The sequence below is a fragment of the Alosa sapidissima genome, chromosome 1 (genome assembly GCF_018492685.1).
Source record: "Alosa sapidissima isolate fAloSap1 chromosome 1, fAloSap1.pri, whole genome shotgun sequence".
In the NCBI taxonomy this organism is placed as follows: Eukaryota; Metazoa; Chordata; class Actinopteri; order Clupeiformes; family Clupeidae; genus Alosa; species Alosa sapidissima.
Genome location: NC_055957.1, coordinates 247,501 through 266,697, shown reverse-complemented (window position 1 = coordinate 266,697; position 19,197 = coordinate 247,501). Strand labels below are relative to the sequence as shown.

Here is a 19,197-nt window from a genome sequence, read left to right as displayed (position 1 = left end):
AATGCTGAGCCCCCTTCATCCGAAAATGACATAAGTGGGTTACCTACTCGTCGCCAATTTAAAATATCTTGCCAAAGATTGGACTCTGAGATGGGTACTTTCACACTGGTTTATTCTACTTCAGTCCCATAATACATATTGGAGGTACGAGAGAGCCACCTGGTGGTGCGGAGTGACACGAGATGAAATACCAATATATCACAATGGTGTGTGTGTGTGGCTGCCTTAATTACATTTTCCAATAAATAAATAAATAATTTCATCATTTCGGCGGTCTTTCATTGTAGAGCAATTTGCACTTTGACCCAGCCTATCCTCTTTCGGACGGACATGCCCCTCCTCAGCACGCCCATAAATACAAACATTCACAATCATGCAAGGACTGATACGAGGATAAAATCTACGCTTTACAACCAAGAGCTACCAGCCTCTTTTGCTGAAATGCAAGGACTGTTGTTGGCACATAAAGACGACTGGCTAAATTGCTAATAAATCCGGTAAGCATCATTAGTGCGCTGCACAAATGTGTTCAAAAAGTTCTGTTACATACAAAGCAGAAAATTGGCCCCTTGCCCAGTTAGCATCACTGTAAGCCCATTCAGTGGTAATGCAAAGTTAGCATCACTGTAAGCCCATTCAGTGGTAATGCAAAGTTAGCATCACTGTAAGCCCATTCAGTGGTAATGCAAAGTTAGCATCACTGTAAGCCCATTCAGTGATAATGCAAATAAATGCTCTTGCTCAACGCCACCACTTAACATAATTTTGCTCTCAGTCAATCAGCTATTAACAACTATTAATAACTATCACTCTATCAGGTGGCACACCAATAATTAGTCTCTATCTGTTGTAGAAATGTAATCTATATGTGTTACCTATATCCTGTATGTATCAGTCTACTAGTGCAGAGCCTGTTCAAACATGCTATTCCTGTAGAAAACCTGTAGCCTAATCACATACCCGCAGGTAGCCTTTTTTTAAAAAATAGGATAATGGGGAAAAACATCACTTCAGCTATAAGCATTCAATAATGAATACTGAATATTACATTATAATATCATAAATGTGCAGAGCCAAATTTAAAAGGGTCATATTATGCAAAACTCACTTTTTCTGTGCCTTTGTACTTCCATTGAGTCTCAAACACTCCAAGTGCAAAACAAAACAGAGTGTTTATGGGTTAGTTGAAATCTCCCCTATTGAGACGCTACCATAGTAACTACACCCAAAGCCATACCCACCCCCTTCTGAAAATTCCCACCCACTAGGTTAGGAAACTCCTGTTGAAGGTCCTCCTGTGTAGACTACACAAAATATCCAAATGTCTTTTACGCACCTGATATCATCCATATTTCAAGTATACGAACAGAAACTCCCCAGGACACATCTTGTTCTTTTAGGCATATTTAAGCAATATGACACAATGACCACAACAGCAATATCATCTGGCCAGCAGCTAGACCAATGGATACCTTGTCTTAGCTGTATATGCATAACCCCCCCCCCCCCCTCCATGCCACAGCCGAACTGTGGCCACACTTATACATTTTCTTAAATAGTTAAATATATAGATATATAGACTTTCCTTTACTTTATTTCTGCATTGTTGCACTGTTGACTTACTCATTTGCACTATCACCATGACCACTATCACCATTGCACTACCACCATGACACTCATTCACACAGAGCACCTTAGAGCACCTTACCATACCTTACTATGCACAGAGAATCACAGGCTCAGTCCCTGCCTCAGTCATTGCAAGCGCCTCTGATTTATTAATCACCACTATGTGGATACTGTTTTTAGAATTGATTTAGATTAAGTGTTAGTATAATTTGTAATTTTGTTATTTGTATTTTAGTATATTTTTATATATTGTATTAAGACTTCCGGAGAGGTCACACCCAACACCTGCCACTGACCATCGACGGTGCTGTGGTGGAGAGAGCGAGCAGCACCAAATTCCTGGGGGTGCACATCAGTGAAGACCTCTCCTGGACCACCAACACTGCATCACTGGCGAAGAGAGCTCATCACCGCCTGTACTTCCTGCGGAAACACAGGCGAGCAAGTGCTCCACCAGCCATCATGACCACATTCTACCGAGGCACCATTGAGAGCATCCTCTCCAGCTGTATCGCTGTGTGGGGCGGAAGCTGCACTGAATACAACAGGAAAGCCCTGCAGCGCATAGTGAACACAGCTGGAAGGATCATTGGTGCTTCACTCCCCTCCCTGAAGGACATTTACACCACCCACCTCACCCGCAAGGCGACCAAAATTGTGAGTGATGCAAGTCACCCCGCTCACAATCTGTTTGATCTACTGCCCTCTGGGAAGAGGTACAGAAGCCTGCGCTCCCGCACTACCAGACTCACCAACAGCTTCATACACCAAGCTGTAAGGATGCTGAACTCTCTCCCTCCTCTCCCCCCTCCACCCTCAGCTACATAACATCCTGGACATTGGACATTGGACATTGGACCCACAATGGCCGCCTGCACTACTCCACTTGCACACTTGTACACTTTACAACTTGGTGTTGTTGTCCTGAAAACACAACACTTCTGCTGCTCTTACATAACTTGCACCACTATGCCACTTCTTTATTACTTAGGTCAAACAGAACTACCCAAGCCTTTTATTGGCCTGACTTTGCACTAGTATTTTATTGACTGTCTATGCACAATTTCAACCAAATTTTGCTGCTCTTATTTTTTCATTATTATATGTGCCCTCTTATTTACTTATTTACTTACTTTTTTGTTTACTTGAATGTTATGTTTGTCTGTGGACTTAAATTGGAAAAATATGTCTTGTCTTCACCGTGGGATAGTGAGAAACGTAATTTCGATCTCTTTGTATGTCTGGAACATGTGAAGAAATTGACAATAAAGCTGACTTTGACTTTGACTTTGAAGTGTTAGTATAATTTGTATTTTAGTATATTTAGCATATTCTTTATCTTCTACTGTCCTTACTGCTTTGTTGTGTTTTTTTATATTATATACTTTAATTACTCTTCTGCTGTTAAAGAATGTGTTTGTCTTGTATGTATGCTGCTGAGACCTTGAATTTCCCCTGGGGATCAATAAAGTATCTATCTATCTATCTATCTATCTATCTAGCTGAATTACTGAAGCTAAGCAGGTGTGGGCCTGGTTAGTACTTGGTTGGGAGACCTCTTTGGAAAAACTAGGTTGCTGCTGGAAGTGGTGTTGGTGGGTGGCCAGTAGGTGGCACTCTTCCCTCTGGCTAAAAAAGATTGATCCAATGCCCCCAGTGCCCTGACGGGGACACTGCACTGTAGGAGATGCCGTCCTTCGGATGAGACGTTAAACCGAGGTCCTGACTCACTGTGGTCATTAAAGATCCCATGGCACTTATCACACAGAGTAGAGGATTCCCTGGTGTCCTGGCTAAATTCCCTCTGGCCCCCTAATCATCCCCCAGTGTAATTGGCTCATTCACTCCCTCACTCTCCACCTCAACTGGTGTGTGGTAAGCGTTGGTGCATAATGGCTGCCGTGCATCACCCAGGTGGGTGCTACACACATTGGTGGTGGTTAGTGAGGTCCCCCTTTCCATGTGAAGCGCTTTGAGTGTTGAGAAAAGCGCTATATAAATGTAACATGTTGTTGTTGTTTATGAGTGGGAGGGTGGTTGGTAAACGATATCCCCGCGGCTGTAATTTGGCCGTAGGTACCAGGCCGAAGCAACGCTGGAAGAAACCCAGGCCACTTGGTAGTAGGCAGCCAATTTCACAAATGCTTTGTCTGGAACAGGCTATATCACCTCTACTGGGCTTATATACCGACCCAAATAAAGTTTTACCCAGTATCATTCAACACTGTTATTCTCAACAGAACAACATGAAACTCTCAACACGTGGTCTGAAGAAAGAGCTTTATTATTAAACTAAAACACAGGCATAAAAGATTCCTAAATGAGGCATAAAGATTCTTTAAAAGCGACATAACAAAACACAAGTCAAACATGAAGCATGTGATGTCAGCAGACATTTGACATTCAGGCCAAATGTGCAGAATCAGAGAGAGAGAGCATAGACTTGGCTGCATACACAGCTCACTGTGCGCACTGTGTGTGTGTGTGTGTGTGTGGAACAGAGAGAGAGAGAGAGCATAGACTTGGCTGCATTCACAGCTCATTGTGCGCACTGTGTGTGTGTGTGTGTGGAACAGAGAGAGAGAGAGAGCATAGACTTGGCTGCATTCACAGCTCATTGTGCGCACTGTGTGTGTGTGGAACAGAGAGAGAGAGAGAGCATAGACTTGGCTGCATTCACAGCTCATTGTGCGCACTGTGTGTGTGTGTGTGTGTGGAACAGAGAGAGAAAGAAGATTGAGTTTGTGTGTGAGCGGATGTGCTGATGACACTCAATTCCAACATTCAGGAGTGTATTGATTAACTCAGGTCTACTGATTAACTCCAGAGTGTATTATTAATGGTGATAGTTCTATGGCCGCTGGTGGGTAAATGCACATACACACACACACACAGTCTTCAGAAACACAAACAAAAGATGCAAAGACACAAAGACAGTACTGCACATTAGCTGGTACCATGACAACCATCCACTCCTAAATGCTTTGCTGTATGGAAGGGGAACAACTCCACATCACAACGATGGCTAGTGGGACAGTTACCTGTGGTCACCCCCTCAGATCTGACCTCTACAGGAAAGCATGTGTAATTGCACATACTGTAGGTGGATACAAAACCTATATCATACTCAGGTGTCTTATTTTAAGACTATCCATCAGATGGCAGATTATACCTCATGCACATACAAACACTGCACACATGTGGGATGCTAGTACTCTCTGTGTTTTGGTATTAGCCTGAGATCAGGGTTTGTTTGAACAGCTGGGGTCAGGGGTCAAGGTCAGGGGTCAGTTAGGCTTCAACATTAGGGGTATATTTGAGTATGAGGGGAGGGATAAGGTCCATTTCTCTGCTATAGTTTGAGTGTGGGTTTGATTTGGGCTAGAAAGAGCTATACCATTCCAGTGCGTTTTGACTAATGATGTTCAGCGCAAATTGAAACAATAATCTGTGTGATAACGTCTATCTAGCCAGGTGAAGTCTGATGAACCTAGGCTTCTAGGGTTAGGCTATATGTGAACAACCTAAGGTTTGGCTCTATGTGAAGAACTAGGGTTCTAGGGTTAGGCTCTATGCAGATCTCTCCCTGTCTTGGCCAGAGGACCGTATGGGTGACACCTTAAATTGCACCCTAATCCTGATCCTAATGGGTTCCAGAAATAGAAGAACATTTCAGCGGGAAAAAATAGGGAGTGGCAGTCTGAGTCAGGTTAAAGTGAAGGTTATGCTCAGAGGTTAAAGTGAAGGTCATGCTCAGAGGTTAAAGTGAAGGAGTCTTGGATTAAAGAGGCTGGGCTCTGGGGTTAAAGGTTAAGGTCAAAGTCCAGGGGTAAAGTGAACGTTAGGGTCAGGTGTCAGTGAAGGTTAGGTCCAAGGGTAAAGTGAACGTTAGGGTCAGGGGTAAGTGAAGGTTAGAGTCAGGTGTCAGTGAAGGTTAGGGTCAGGGGTAAGTGGTTAGGGTCAAGGGTAAGTGGTTAGGGTCAGGTGTCAGTGAAGGTTAGGGTCAGGTGTCAGTGGAGGTTAGGGTCAGGGGTAAGTGGTTAGGGTCAGGGGTAAGTGAAGGTTAGGGTCGGGTTAGGGTCAGGGAAGGTTAGGGATTGCTGTAACAGGGACAGCAGGGGGTGGAGATGGTGAGGCAGTTTGACACAGGCAGGGTTGTGAAAAGAGCCTGGGCAGTTACGGTTAGATTAGAGTTAGTAAACTCTAGAGCATGGCTATGGTTAGATTAGGGTTAGTAAACCCTAGGAACCTGCATGGTTACAGTTAGATTAGAGTTAGTAAACCCTAAAATGATTACCCTGCTGAAAAAAACAGCCTGATCAGCTTAAGGTGGTTTGCTGGTTGACCAGCTTGTTTGACCACCCTATGATGGTTGACCTGCTAGACCAGCAAAACTCTTGCGAAAACGTACCTTCAGCTGGTTTACTCATCTTACGATGGTAATTCAGCTGGTTTTGCTTGTTCTAACACGTCAAGCTGGTCATTTTAGCTGGTGTTGCTGGTCTACACTGCTGGTTTAACTGGCCATGCCAGCTTATGTGGGTCATTCTATCAAACCAGCATGACCATCTTACACCAACAATGTCAAGCTTGACAAGCTGGTCACCAGCATGACCATCTTGCACTAGCTGTATCCCACATGACAGGCTGGTCACACCAGCTTGACCAGCTTCCACAGATGGTCATACCAGCATATCCAGCTGGTGGCCTAACCAGCTACACCAACAAAGACCAGCAAGAGCTGGAAGAAAACCAGCAAAGACTAGCTAAAACCAGCTACCAGCATAAGATGGTTTCTAGCTGTTTTTTTTTCCAGCAGGGTATGGTTAGGTTAGATTAGGGTTAGGGTAGGTAAGGGTTAGTAAACCCTAGGTGCCCACAAGGTTATGGTTAGATTAGGGATAGTAAACCCTAAGAGCTTGCATGGTTATGGTTAGGTTAGATTAGGGTAGGTAAGGGTTAGTAAACCCTAGTAGCCTGCAGCTAAATAGAGACATTGGTGATCGATCCCTCATTGCCAACTGGGTGGTTCTTCAGCTCCCAGATGCTCACCTGGATGGCTAAGGTGGTTGGCCACTAGTAAGGCATGAGCTGCCAAGGTCTCTTTGATTGGCTTGCTGATGGATGGATGTGGTGTTGTATGTAGCCCAACATAACGTGAAGTGAGATCAGTGGGGCAGTTTGGATATCGTGTCGTGTTGTGACATGACATGACGTGATGTCAGCTGACTTGACTGAGGCTGTGGGTGTTATTATGAGTTGAGGTGACACTAAGATCCCTCATAAACCAAAGTCAAAGGCCAGGTCACTCTTGCCCATTTTTTGTCGGTACACAGTATCAAACTTGTCGTTCATTGACACGGTGAAGACTTCCTTCCACGAACCCACGCGGCCTGCAGGCACAAACAAGCACAAAACACAAACATTTGGTTCTCTGGGCGTCAAGCTGAATTCCATAGAATGCTCCAACAGGAGTGCAGGGTGTGGACGGCCATCAGGCAACACTACATCAGCCTGCATGTCAGTACCAATCTCTGTCAGTATCTCTGTGTCAGTGAGAATCTCTGTGTGTCAGTAACAATCTCTTTTAGTAAGAATCTGTCAGTAAGAATCTCTTTGTCAGTAAGAATATTTGTCTTTCAGAATTTGTCAGTTGGCATTTAGTCCTAGTTGGCTTGTAGTGAATTTCATGGTGTTAACCCTTTAGGCGCCAGAGGTTTTTTTCCGAAACGATCAATTTTGACATCTTCATTTCAAAAGGCTATATCTTAAAAGTGATAAGAGATAGAGACTTTCTGTAAATTAGAGAAATATTAAGGATGACCCAAAGTGTATGTAGAGATTAAATGTTTATATCTAATTTGCATATTATGACGTCATATGGTGGCGGCCATCTTGGATTATAGAATTTTCATGAAAAGTTGCATGTTTGAATGATAAATGCACCACTTCTTTCCCCCCAAAATGTCCCTCACCTTCTGAATGCTATATTGCACAATACTGAATGCTCAGGTAAATAGTAAGTAGTGAACAAACTGTGTAAATCATTACTAATAAATGGCAGAAACAAACCAAATGCATGTAGCGGTAGACTGGCCTTTTGCTGTAGAGATTTTCCATTTACTACATACAGTAGGCACTCTGATTCCATGTATGGGGCACATATATATTATTCAGATGACACACAAACACAAGTAGACAAGACCTGTTTAGTTCAAAAGCTCATTTGCCACGGCAAGGCACAGATCAGGAGTGAGATGACGAGACAAGACAAGAGACAATGTTAGTATTTTTTTTCTTTTTGTTGATGTTTTTTTGTTTTTTTTCTTAGCTGACAAAGACACACACATCACAAGGACATGAACACACAAAAAGGAACACATAGTGTACTGTATGTCCTAAATGATCAGGGAAGTAGATAGCAAATCAACAGTGTAAATCATTACTAAATGGCTGACTTTTTTTTTTTTATGTAGCAGGCCTTTTGCTGTAGAGATAATGACTCCCTATCCCTATCCATACAGGGCCGGCATTCCCATCATCTTGTGATAGACTATGCATGACCTAATGTGTGTGTGTGTGTGTGGGAGAGGGAGAGGGAGAGAGCGTGTCACCACCTCCACCATGCGAGCAGCATGGCCAGATCTGCCTCGCGCGCGCCGAGTGGAGAGAATTTGCGCAGCTCGGACTAGGCCTACGGTCATTCTCATTGCGACTACCCACACTACCACTACGTTTCCCCCTAACTCTCCTATGAGCACTTCGACCTCGTCTAACATACCCAGTGGCATTAGACAAAGGCTCCACCACGTTACTGTCGCCGCGATTGTGGAGAGGCACACGTTCAGAAGACAGAAGCTAGCGCTATGGATATTAGGCTACCTCCAGCCTCGTTCGCCACACCACTAACACCCTGCTAACTTCCCGATGAACACTCCGAACCCGTGAAACATTATTCCCACCAGTGACATTGGGCAAACGATTCAACGTTTGTGCTTGGTGTAAGCTAAACTATGGAGTAAACTCTCACTTTGTCCAGCTGCATCATTGCAAGGCAGGGACGCATCTGAAGCCTCACTAAACAAATCACCGTCATTTTCTGAAGGCAGATATTCCCCTTCAGAATCAGGGTCCGCGAATAGAAGACCCAACACTTCATTTCAGGTAAACTTTTTTGATGCCATTAGACGATAATCTAATGCAAATACTCGCTGACGTTGACAATATCGCTCTGACAAAGTGGCTCACACGCACACTAGCTCCGGTATTTCATACACTGATTGAATGCGCTGTAGCTAGAAAGTTTTGTTTAAAGCGTGTCCTTTTTTCGACTCGGGGATGACGTATGACATGTCTGCCATCTAGTGGAGTGGAAGTCGAACGAAATATGACACCCTATTTGACTAAATCGGCCGTTTTATTCAGTACCGCATCTTGTCGACTATAGTCGCCTGTGGCGCCTAGAGGGTTAAAGGACAATTCCGGCGCAAAATGAACCTAGGGGTTAATAACACATGTGTACCGAGTTCGACCGTTAGCTGGGATTTGTTTTCATGCTAGTCGAATGTGACCAGTTTTATTGCAAACCACTAATTAGCGTTTAACGCTAGCCTTCGGGGTAGACGTACAGTAAAAAGTAATCGCTATTTCTATACCACTAACAAGGCTCAAAATAGCACCACACTTACACGGTAGCATTATGAGGGTCTCTACATGTAAACTAAAGCATTGAGAACTTTGTAAGTGTACAGGCAGTTTATTAAAGTGCCCATATTTTGACTATTTTTCAACAAGTTCAAATAGGTCTTTGAGTTCCAGAAAACATGTTTCTTAAGTTGTTTGGTGGAAATAGCGTGTAGGAAACGATTGTTACCTACCTCTATTCCCCTCTGTTTCAGCCCCTTCCAGAGTGTGCTGTTTTCTGCTGCTCATTACATATTCATGATCTGCAGCTAATTTGGCCACGCCCAAAGCTTCTAGAATCTTTGCCCACGCCCCACTGACTCTTACCACTACTACTACGTTAACTTTCACATGGACATGGCGGCAGTAGTTCAACCATACATGTTCGAACCAGAATCTGATCCTGAAGGAGGAGAGTCTCCTGCACTACCCGAGAATTCAGCAAGACGCTTCTGAATGGTTAGTGAAACTTTCTATTTTTTTGAAACTTAGATAGTCAGTGTTTAGCCCGTGAAAGCTAACGTTAGGCTAGTCTAGCTATCGATAGCTAACGTTAGTGCCAGGTCAGGCAGTTTACTACTGTGTGAATACAAATTCATTATTAAACTTAATGAATCTATATTCACACAGTAGTAAACTATATTGTGCTTCTTGTTCACTAAACGTGAAGTTATGTCGTGTAAACACCCCGCTGCTTCAAGCATCGCTTGGTTGGCCGATCCTGTAACCTGCTCTAACTTATAATAACGTTAACGTTAGTTTTTCACAGTAAAATTAGGGAGGGCTCCGACACCATTGCTCTACAGACTGAGTGTTCCTAAAGTACAGTAGTATTTTTCTGTCATAGTAATGAGACTTGCATGTATGCGCTTGATATATTGGTGTATACTGGTGTGTTCGCATTGTAAACTTGAGAAAGTCTAGCCTAGCACTACTTACCATTCACCTACTTACGTCAGGCTGAGAAAAAGTACTAGCTAGCTGGTGCACGCTCGTTCAAATGTAATCGTGGGTGCTATTTTTGGGTAAAAAATACCAGGTTTATTATTTCTTTAGCTTTATTCATGCATGACTCCTTTTGTATTTGTTTGTTTAGGTGCACATGTGGAAATTGTGCAACAATGCCGTCAGAGCCTGAGAACTTATGCTGCCAGGAGGTACCACAGGTAACATGATCTTTCCTTACTTATGTCAGCAATATATGATTGCAGACAAGATGCCACTGCAGATACTTACCTTATGTTATGCATAATAGGTTACAAGACGGCTGCAGCAGCTGGATGAAAGGCCTCCATGTATGATAGGCAAACAGGTTCTAAACCTGGACGGTCTAAATGTGTTCTCACTGCAGAATGCATGCAACATTTACAGGGCTGACTATGGTCCTTTAAAGTTATGGGGAATAGAGCAGTGAGTTATCTGTAATAACCTACTTACATTCACTGTTCATACAACATAATAAAGCAAATATAGTCTGCCAAAGCCTCTTTCAGATTTTTTTCTTGAACTTATAGCCAAGTATTTCCTTAGCAAACTGTATATTACACAAATTCACATGAAGCATTTTACACATGCAATAAACATTTATTTACCACTGTCATTGTACATAAAAATACAGTATTGAATGATTCACTGATTCCAAATTAGACATATATTATAAAACCTGTTGACTAGCAATGTTCATTTTTCTCAGTTGTTACAGGTATTAAGCCTACAGAAGTTTTGTGAGCTGGTGCTGGGGCTTCCTTGGTAGAAAGATACGGGTAGTGATCCCCTCATGTGTCGTGACGGGAGTTTCCTGACACCCATGGAAGATATGTAGGCTTCAAACTCCCGCCCCTTGATTGAATCTTGAGACATACAGTGGGTCCCCGTTAAGTTTGGACGGGTTCCTTCAGGAATCACGCACCCCATTTTCTCAGCAGAAATGGCACAAACTGCAGTTGATACAAACAACCACAAGGTGTCACTTTGGAGTTCTGCCACTACTATTTTTGATACGACTTGACTTACTGCTTCCATGATGCATTTTCCAAGTCAGTAGAACAATCAGAGAAAGCTGAGCCATTACCAAACATATATGATAATACAATAGCGTGAGTTTATATATCTTATACCCTATTTGTCACGGTTACTTATAGATTTGATAGTGTAACGATAAGCGCATGAGACTTTCAGCGGGGGCACGGGAACCTAAATTGATCACGGTAGTTTAAGCTTACACTTGACAAAACATTCTAATATGAAAATGTAGATGCAATTGTTGTAAGATGGTGCAGCTCCTTTAAGAAAGCACCGTGTGCAGGGATGGAGATAGAGAAACCGAGAGGGGATATGTGTTAGAACTTAGATGCGTGTGGAAAGTGCTGTTGAGACTGGAGCGAGTCATATTCAAAATAATGCAAAAAATAAATCCGCAGATAAAACCAATTATCCTCATTCATTGCAACCGCAGCATGCCTGCTTGCCGACGTTCAAACGAAAAAAATATATCAAAGCACCTTTTGCGTTTGAATGTAGCACGAATTTAAATAGCTTGACAAATGATTTAGCTAATTGATTATAGCCTGTACAGCAATTGTTGAACATTTACCTGTACAAGTACATTGTTAGCCTACAGACCAATTTCCATAGTGCACATCTTATCAACAGTTTGAATGTCGTGTGTTTCTGCATTGACAAATACCGTTCAGCACAATGATTCATGCCCAATTAATTTCCCCTGTTAAAGTGTTCGCCTTTGTTACACTATTTGGTTTCATGATGTAGCCTATGATAAACACCATATGGCCAAATACTCAGCTAATGTTATAGGCTATACAATTTCCCCTCTTAAAGACAAGCTGGTGTAGCTTATTAGACTAGGCTACTATTAAAATGCACCGACGGTAGCCTTGGCTACGTGTAAAGTAAGCTATCGCATGATTTCATGCACGTAAGTTCATGCATCTGTCAAGTTCGTACAGGGCCTCGCACCCCCTTGCGACGGCCCTGCAGCTCCTCCTAAGACAGCGAGGAAAAAGTTAAAATACGCGATAAACCCGGGAAAAGTTGACATGTTTGTTTCGGTCCCAGTGATTATTTGTGAAATTGTGCAAACGACAGCCTTTTCAAGTAGCATGCAAGCTCCCAAATTGACCCAGTAGACAGAAGGCATCAATAGCCTAAATTGTTGGGACTGGGGAGGGTCATGCGTTTTTTCTCAATCACTTTGGAGTGTCATAGAAAAATGTCTTGCTGGCGAGGGAGGGTCACGTCTTTTTTGACTAACGCTCCCAAAACTCCTCCGGTAGCCCCTTAAATAAATAACGAACAGTCCCTAATTGATTATAGCCTGTAGGCCTACACCAGAAATTGTTGAACATATACCTGTACAGGACATTGACAGTAGCCCAGCCTAACAAGCAGATGTTGCAAAAAAGACACAATTAATCAGAAATAAATAATGTAATCTGCATCGCTTTATTTAACAAACTGCAAGCAACAAGAGGGTTGAGTTCGCTGTGAGGCCCAAGAGCAGAGCCTATCTGCTAAGGCACTCGATAGGCTATAACGAGCTGTGTGCGCCTGGAAAGACAATAAGATGCTTTCTGAATAGCACAGCGAAGACGGCTCTGGTCATCCCATACCCTCCCCCCACTTCCTGTAGCCTACCATTATGACTTTGCCGTTTTGGGACATTAAGCTTTTTCACGTTAAGCCCCCCTCCCCCACCCCCTTCTTTCACAAGCAGTGGGGGAGCGCGGGGCACAAAGTAACACTTTTTGGTAGACAAAGGAGGGTTCTCCACGCTTCTGTCGTTTGGCCACAATCCGGTGCAACCAGGCCAGGACAGATATTTTAGAGCAGGGGTGTCAAACTCATTTTCATAGAGCGCCACATCATTGAATTCATAGGTTACTGAGGGCCACATAATCGGCGAACATGTGCATGGTGCAACCATGAAATCGGTATTGCAGTATGGCTTATTCAAAATTGGTGTGTAATGGTCCTAACCACTTTAAAACAGTGTGGCTGAAATAAAAAACAAACAGCCTACAACAGTAACATTTTCAAATGCAACTTCTAGGCCTACAATATTAGTTAACAACTGATCAATATGCATTCATGGACTGACATTGATGAGAATAAACTGCAGTCAATAATGTGCATAACAATGTCCATAACACATATCACCACTAAAATTAACTGTGGCTAAGAAAGGTACTGTGTGTGTGTGTGTGTGTGTGTGTGTGTGAGAGAGAGAGAGAGCTATGGTACGTACACCCACCCACCCCCGCAAAAACAAATTCACGCGTGTACAATATTTGTCCGTTTCCCGGTTTTAGGTCCGTGCATTGCAAAAAAAGTAGCCTACATAGCATAACAATATCCACATGCAATAATACAACAACAACGTCTACGATGACCTATTCATTTGGACAAATTGATACAGCCCTATAGCTAAAGTTACCTTTAGTTTTGTTCTAGCGTACCGTGACGTCTGGCTTTAAACAGCTGTAATCTAACGTTCTGACAAGCACACCAATTGCCTACCTTGTTCTTGCCCATCTGGAATAACTCCTCTAGCTTTGCTGTCTCCATCCTTTCTGTTTTCGTTGTTTAAACTTGTGATATCCATAACTAGTGAATTAGCCCAACATTGTGTGCTGATAACCATATATAGATAGCCGAGTAAAAGAAAACAACAAGTAGCCTAGTTGTGCCTGCGTGCGTATTCTGTCTTTAAAGTTTAATAATGTTCTGCACCTTTTACTAAAGAATAAAGAAAATTAAGAAGACATCTGAGCTGCACCGGCGTCTCTCCTTCTCTCTAACACTTTTTGGCTTTGGCTAAATATTTCTAAAATCATTTGAGTTTCACTAGTCACATGTTTTAACAAGCAACACTTGTTATTGAACTAATAACAGACGTGTGTCGAAAATTGACTTTATTTTCCATACGGAGAAATAACATATGCAAAGTCTACCAAGGTCAATCTTGCCAAAAAAGCCCTCAAACCTGAAAACACATGAGGCAAAAGTGCAAAAAATCACAAAACTAACTAAACTAACACGCGCATATTTTGTATTGCAATCATTGTAGCCTACAGTTGTAACAGCGCGTAACAGTCGTTTTACTCCCCGTATGCGCTCATTATAAAGAACGTTTAACGTGTCCCAAAAACAGCTATCAATTAATCACCAAACGTCTTATAAACAAGTATTGCCAGGAGCAACACCTTGCAAAATGATAACAATAGGCCTAGGCCTTAATATGGCTCTGCTCCTGCCTAGATTCGAACTCAGAACTGCCTGAAAGTTGCAGACCTGTTCTGGATATACGTGCATTAACCCACTCGACCGTCAGACAACGCTATCTGCTTCGGGTAGGAATGTAGCCTACACTGGTTGCTGTGGCACAGTCTTGAGTGACCGAATTCGTTTTCCTTTGTCATATGAATGCTGTCATTTTGTTAACATTACTGTTAAGGAGATGCTGTAGGCAAAGGCTATATTTCAACCTCGTTAGTGTAGTAAAAAAAAAATCAGAACTATTCACAAGGTTTCTGGGCAGCATATTTATGTTCTGTTAGCAAGCGAACTTCTCATGACTACCGACAAAGTAGCCTACTGCCAGCTGACGAAGCTCTCATTTTAAAACATTACTGAGAGACAGGCACTGTACAATCAAGAAATCTTGCCACTGAATCCAAAACTATGTTAAACATTATGTACAAAGCTTAGGCTACAGTGGACTAGCATGTTGCAGGGGCTGCTAAAAACACAGAGAAACGCTGAAAACTCGGCCAATCACAGCCCTTGCTGTCGAATGCGCCGTCCGGATCGACCGTGAAACGCCACAGCAGACTATGCTGCCCCCAAGCGGCTGCAGTTGTACTTACATTTCACCCAGCTGGGTGAATCACCTTGATCGTGAATGAAGTGTCAATTTTTAACTGGGACCCACTGTAGCTGGCGATGACCTCCTCCTTGTCTGGATGCTCATATTGTGAAGACAGGTCCGGCGGGATGTTTATCTTCAGAATCTCGTCTCCATACGATGATGGGTCAACAAAGACTTTCTCCATGATCATGTCCATCAAATCATCAACATACCCTGTGCAATACACATACACACACACAAAAAGTGAATCACTAGTATAATTTACTACATTATTCAACAACTGTTCAATTTGCACGGGAAATTTTGCAGTTTCTCAGGTATTTAAGTAAGTTTGTTTGGTTTTATTTATTGTGTTGAAAGCACTGTTGCAGTACTTTGTCATGTATAATGTAAATGTTTGTTTTTGTGTAAAAAAAAAAAAAAAAAACCTTACGGAATGTAGCGTCTGTCTTCACTGGTCTGGCTCCCCTCTTTACAGGATCCCCTCTTTACAGTCTTGGACAGTAAAAAGAAAATCAGACATGAAAACAATTTCAAGGAATGGGCAAATATTCTCCAAGAATTTAATTTACCTGCACAGCATTCCCAGATATGGGTAGACCACGTTTTTGGGTGCGAACCGCAGAATGACACTATGGAATGCCTCCAAAGAGGACGTCTGGTAGTGGGGACTGAGTTTAGCAATATCCTTCAGGACAGTCTTCTTGGTCAGCTCCTTTTTCTAGATTGTAGAATGCAGGAGTTCCTGCAAGACAATATATATATATATATATATATATATATATTACATATCATATTTTTGGTAATGACCATAATTGCAGAGTCCTAGAAGACAGTTGTGTGCCAACACTTTCTTTCAGGGGGCTCAGTCTGGCAACCAATATATTTTGTAGCTGGTCTTATGCTCTGTATGTAATGTTAATGATGTACTGGCCTATACAAAAAGAGAAATTACATCAACTTCATCTTACATGTATGCCAACAGCTACATCAAGTAAAAAAAGGATCACAAATAAATACAACACAAGAGAAGAAACTAATTACAAATAATGGTTGGCTTTGAGTGCAAATTGTCCAGTGATATAGCAATTTCAACCATACACTCTGGACAACACTAACATATTCCAGTTCAGAAAACATTTCCAAACACATTATTTTAGCAAATTCCCCGAAACCGCCGGGGATGTGTACTGCATGACCGATTTTGTCACAGGGTTTGAATGTCGAGACAATGCTGATTGCTAAGCTAGCGGTTAGCGTTACCTTGTACGGTGGCAAAACACTACCTACTTGGTTAGTTTAGCAAAACACTGCTTGGTTAGTTTGTGTAGAATTGCAAAATAAACACAGGTAAATACGTGCACAATTTGACATCTCCCTTATACATGAATTAGCTGCTAAAAAGATCAGAAACATATGTTTGGATTAGGGGCGAGCTAGGCCTAGCTACTGTATCTTCTGACGTGGTGGGCAAAAATCTACTGTACCTTGACGACCAAAGTTGTAATCTCGCCCACACACACACTTGTTTTAAACTGACTTTTTGTTGCGCAACCAATTACAGCATAGAAATCTTTTACAAATGCACAACTTTCGAAAGTTTCGCTGGACAATGGCTTTGCAGGAGGAACCAAGCAGACTTGTAAACTAACTAATGTTAGAAGCTAGCGCTAGCGGTTAGCCGCCTCGGTGTCAATGGCAAAACACTGCTACAACACACACGAGTTTAGAAGCTACCCTAATTTACAAATGAAATTGTATAGAACTACTTACATGTTCCTCGTCTGCAGGTATTTCACGCAAAGTTGGAACTGCGCCGTCGTTTAAGATGAGTTCCCCGGCTAATCCTGCCTTGTACTGACCGTAGTTTGAGAAACAGTCAGTCTCGAAATGATTGTTGCCAGTTTCTTGCCAACTGTAGCATGGATATTGCCATCAAAAATCAATTCAATCCATGCCGCTCTTCTGTCCTCTTCGGCTGGGACACGAAGTGTTTTGTGCTCTTTTGTACAGCCAATAACAGAGCATTTTGCGTGGTACTTTGACATGGTGTCTTCTAATCTGAACCAGTGCTTCCAAATCGGTAACAAAATGGCTGCTGTCCGAGAAGTTACTGCTGTGCCTGGTGGGTGGAGACACTGTACGTATGCTCTGAGGGGGTGGGAATATTCAAATATTTCGGCTTGTGACGTGTGAACCCTTGGCGATTTTGAACAGCTCACCCAGAGGCTGAAGGCGGTATCAATTCTGAAACCCGTATCTCACTCAAAACAGCATGGATGGTTTTTCTTCCAAGTTTGTATGCGTGTGGAAGCACCAGAGACACACAATAACACCCCAAATCCCAGAAAAAGTGATTTTTGCATAATATGGGCACTTTAAAAAGAAACACATTACCGTTCACGTCTGGTTGACATACAGGCAGGCGCCTTGGGAAAACAGAACTCTGGGACTCTGTGAAGTGAATCTCGCGTGAAACGTTGTTGCTGAAAGAAAGCACTTAAGAGAAGCACTGAACGCAACAGGAGACATAAGAGATGGCAGGTTATTTGAAGGAATTTGAAGATATCGCGGACATTGTGAAGCTATGGCCACCGAAGAGGAGTGCCTGTGTTGCATGGAGTGGGACCTATTGCGTCGCGACACCCAAGAGACGCAGTGTTTTGTAGAGTCTGAAGATTTCCCCTCATTGATAAACAGGGCTGTAGTTGAAACTATTTTCCATGTCCCGAAAAGAGGCGGTGATCCATACCAGAGGGACCAGATGGTAGTGGTGTGCGATACTGTAAAATTTGGTTTCGATCCGATACCAATTAAATATAGGGCCAGTATTGTCGATACCGATACCAATACTGATATTTGTAACTAAAAGCAGTTTATATACTTTTATGTAGGGGCCGAACAGTGTGTTATGATTTATGACATGAATAAAACATCAATATGCTAATGATTTTATGATTCCCATTGTTAATAATTTACAAACATTTCAGCAACGAAACATTGCAAAGCGGGCATGCAAGATGTGAAAGGAATGGTTTGCTTGACTGTATGCTAGCCCTTGGTGAAACAGGAACAATGCATTTTGAACAAATTGAGAGATATTGGAAGTGAACTGGAATTAAAGTATCGATCCCATCACACTGGTATCGATCCGATACCAATACCAATGTTGGTATCGATACTATCGATATTTGGATCGATATGCCCACCCCTACCAGATGGACATCCACTAAGTAAGTAGCCTACACTAAGTATAAGTACTAGACAAGTTATATGTTACATCGGAGCTATTATTTCTGATAGGCCTATATTGAGCAAATTACGTTTGATTTTAGTTCACATCGCCTGTCTGTATGTGAACCAGACGTGAACGGTAATGTGTTTCTTTTTAATAAACTGCCTGTACACTTACAAAGTTCTCAATGCTTCGGTTTACATGTAGAGCGTTAAACGCTAATTAGCGGTTTGCAATAAAACTGGTCACATTCGACTAGCATGAAAATAAATCCCAGCGAACAGTCGAACTCGGTACACATGTGTTATTAACCCCTTGGTTCATTTTGCGCCGGAATTGTCCTTTAAGGGAAACCTCTGAAGCTATTTGTGTTATTTCACTGTCCAACAAAAAAAATGATTCACTGACCTTATGTTCGTCCATTTCTCTAACACAAACAGAGACACAAGCTGAGACTAATACACACACACACACACACACACACACACATACAATACATATGCACACACACACACACACACACACACTCACACACACACTCACCTGCTTTCTAAAGCCCTATGGCCTTAGGGAGGCTGCCCCATCTGTTACAAGACACAACAAAATAGAAACAAAACAACAACAAATAAAAATATAACACAAAACAAGGTAAAGGAAAAACATTTAAAAAAACAAAACATAATTTCACAAGCAAACATAAAAGGTAATCTATTCCCTTCTATCCACGTTCACCAATTTGGTTTATTTAATGTACATTTTTTAA

The 19,197-nt window shown here is 42.2% G+C and overlaps 1 protein-coding gene and 3 long non-coding RNA genes across 5 annotated transcripts in view; 2 read left to right on the top strand and 2 right to left on the bottom strand.

Annotated features, from left to right (window-relative positions):
* Window positions 1–6,168: 6,168 nt before the first annotated feature.
* sult4a1 (sulfotransferase family 4A, member 1) overlaps window positions 6,169–19,197 on the bottom strand; it is a 35,686-nt gene continuing 22,657 nt past the window's right edge. Inside the window, exons 7-8 of one of the 2 annotated variants that reach the window (XM_042095615.1) lie at window positions 18,978–19,018; window positions 6,917–7,022 (exon numbers count right to left, since the gene is read on the bottom strand). In XM_042095615.1, coding sequence (XP_041951549.1) covers window positions 18,993–19,018 — 26 coding nt within the window. In that variant the 3' untranslated portion in view covers window positions 6,917–7,022; window positions 18,978–18,992. Of the gene's footprint in view, window positions 7,023–18,977; window positions 19,019–19,197 lie in introns of both variants that reach the window. The other variant, XM_042095608.1, reaches the window with a different exon arrangement.
* On the top strand, window positions 9,359–17,651 carry LOC121711795. The gene is made up of 3 exons (XR_006032446.1): window positions 9,359–9,393; window positions 12,801–12,803; window positions 17,586–17,651. It is a non-coding gene; the product is annotated as an uncharacterized LOC121711795 (long non-coding RNA).
* Window positions 9,745–11,240, top strand: LOC121711789. Its single transcript, XR_006032439.1, has 3 exons — window positions 9,745–9,771; window positions 10,409–10,478; window positions 10,568–11,240. It is a non-coding gene; the product is annotated as an uncharacterized LOC121711789 (long non-coding RNA).
* Window positions 15,064–17,977, bottom strand: LOC121711783. The gene is made up of 4 exons (XR_006032434.1): window positions 16,973–17,977; window positions 15,772–15,944; window positions 15,633–15,694; window positions 15,064–15,412 (listed from the first exon to the last, which is right to left on the bottom strand). It is a non-coding gene; the product is annotated as an uncharacterized LOC121711783 (long non-coding RNA).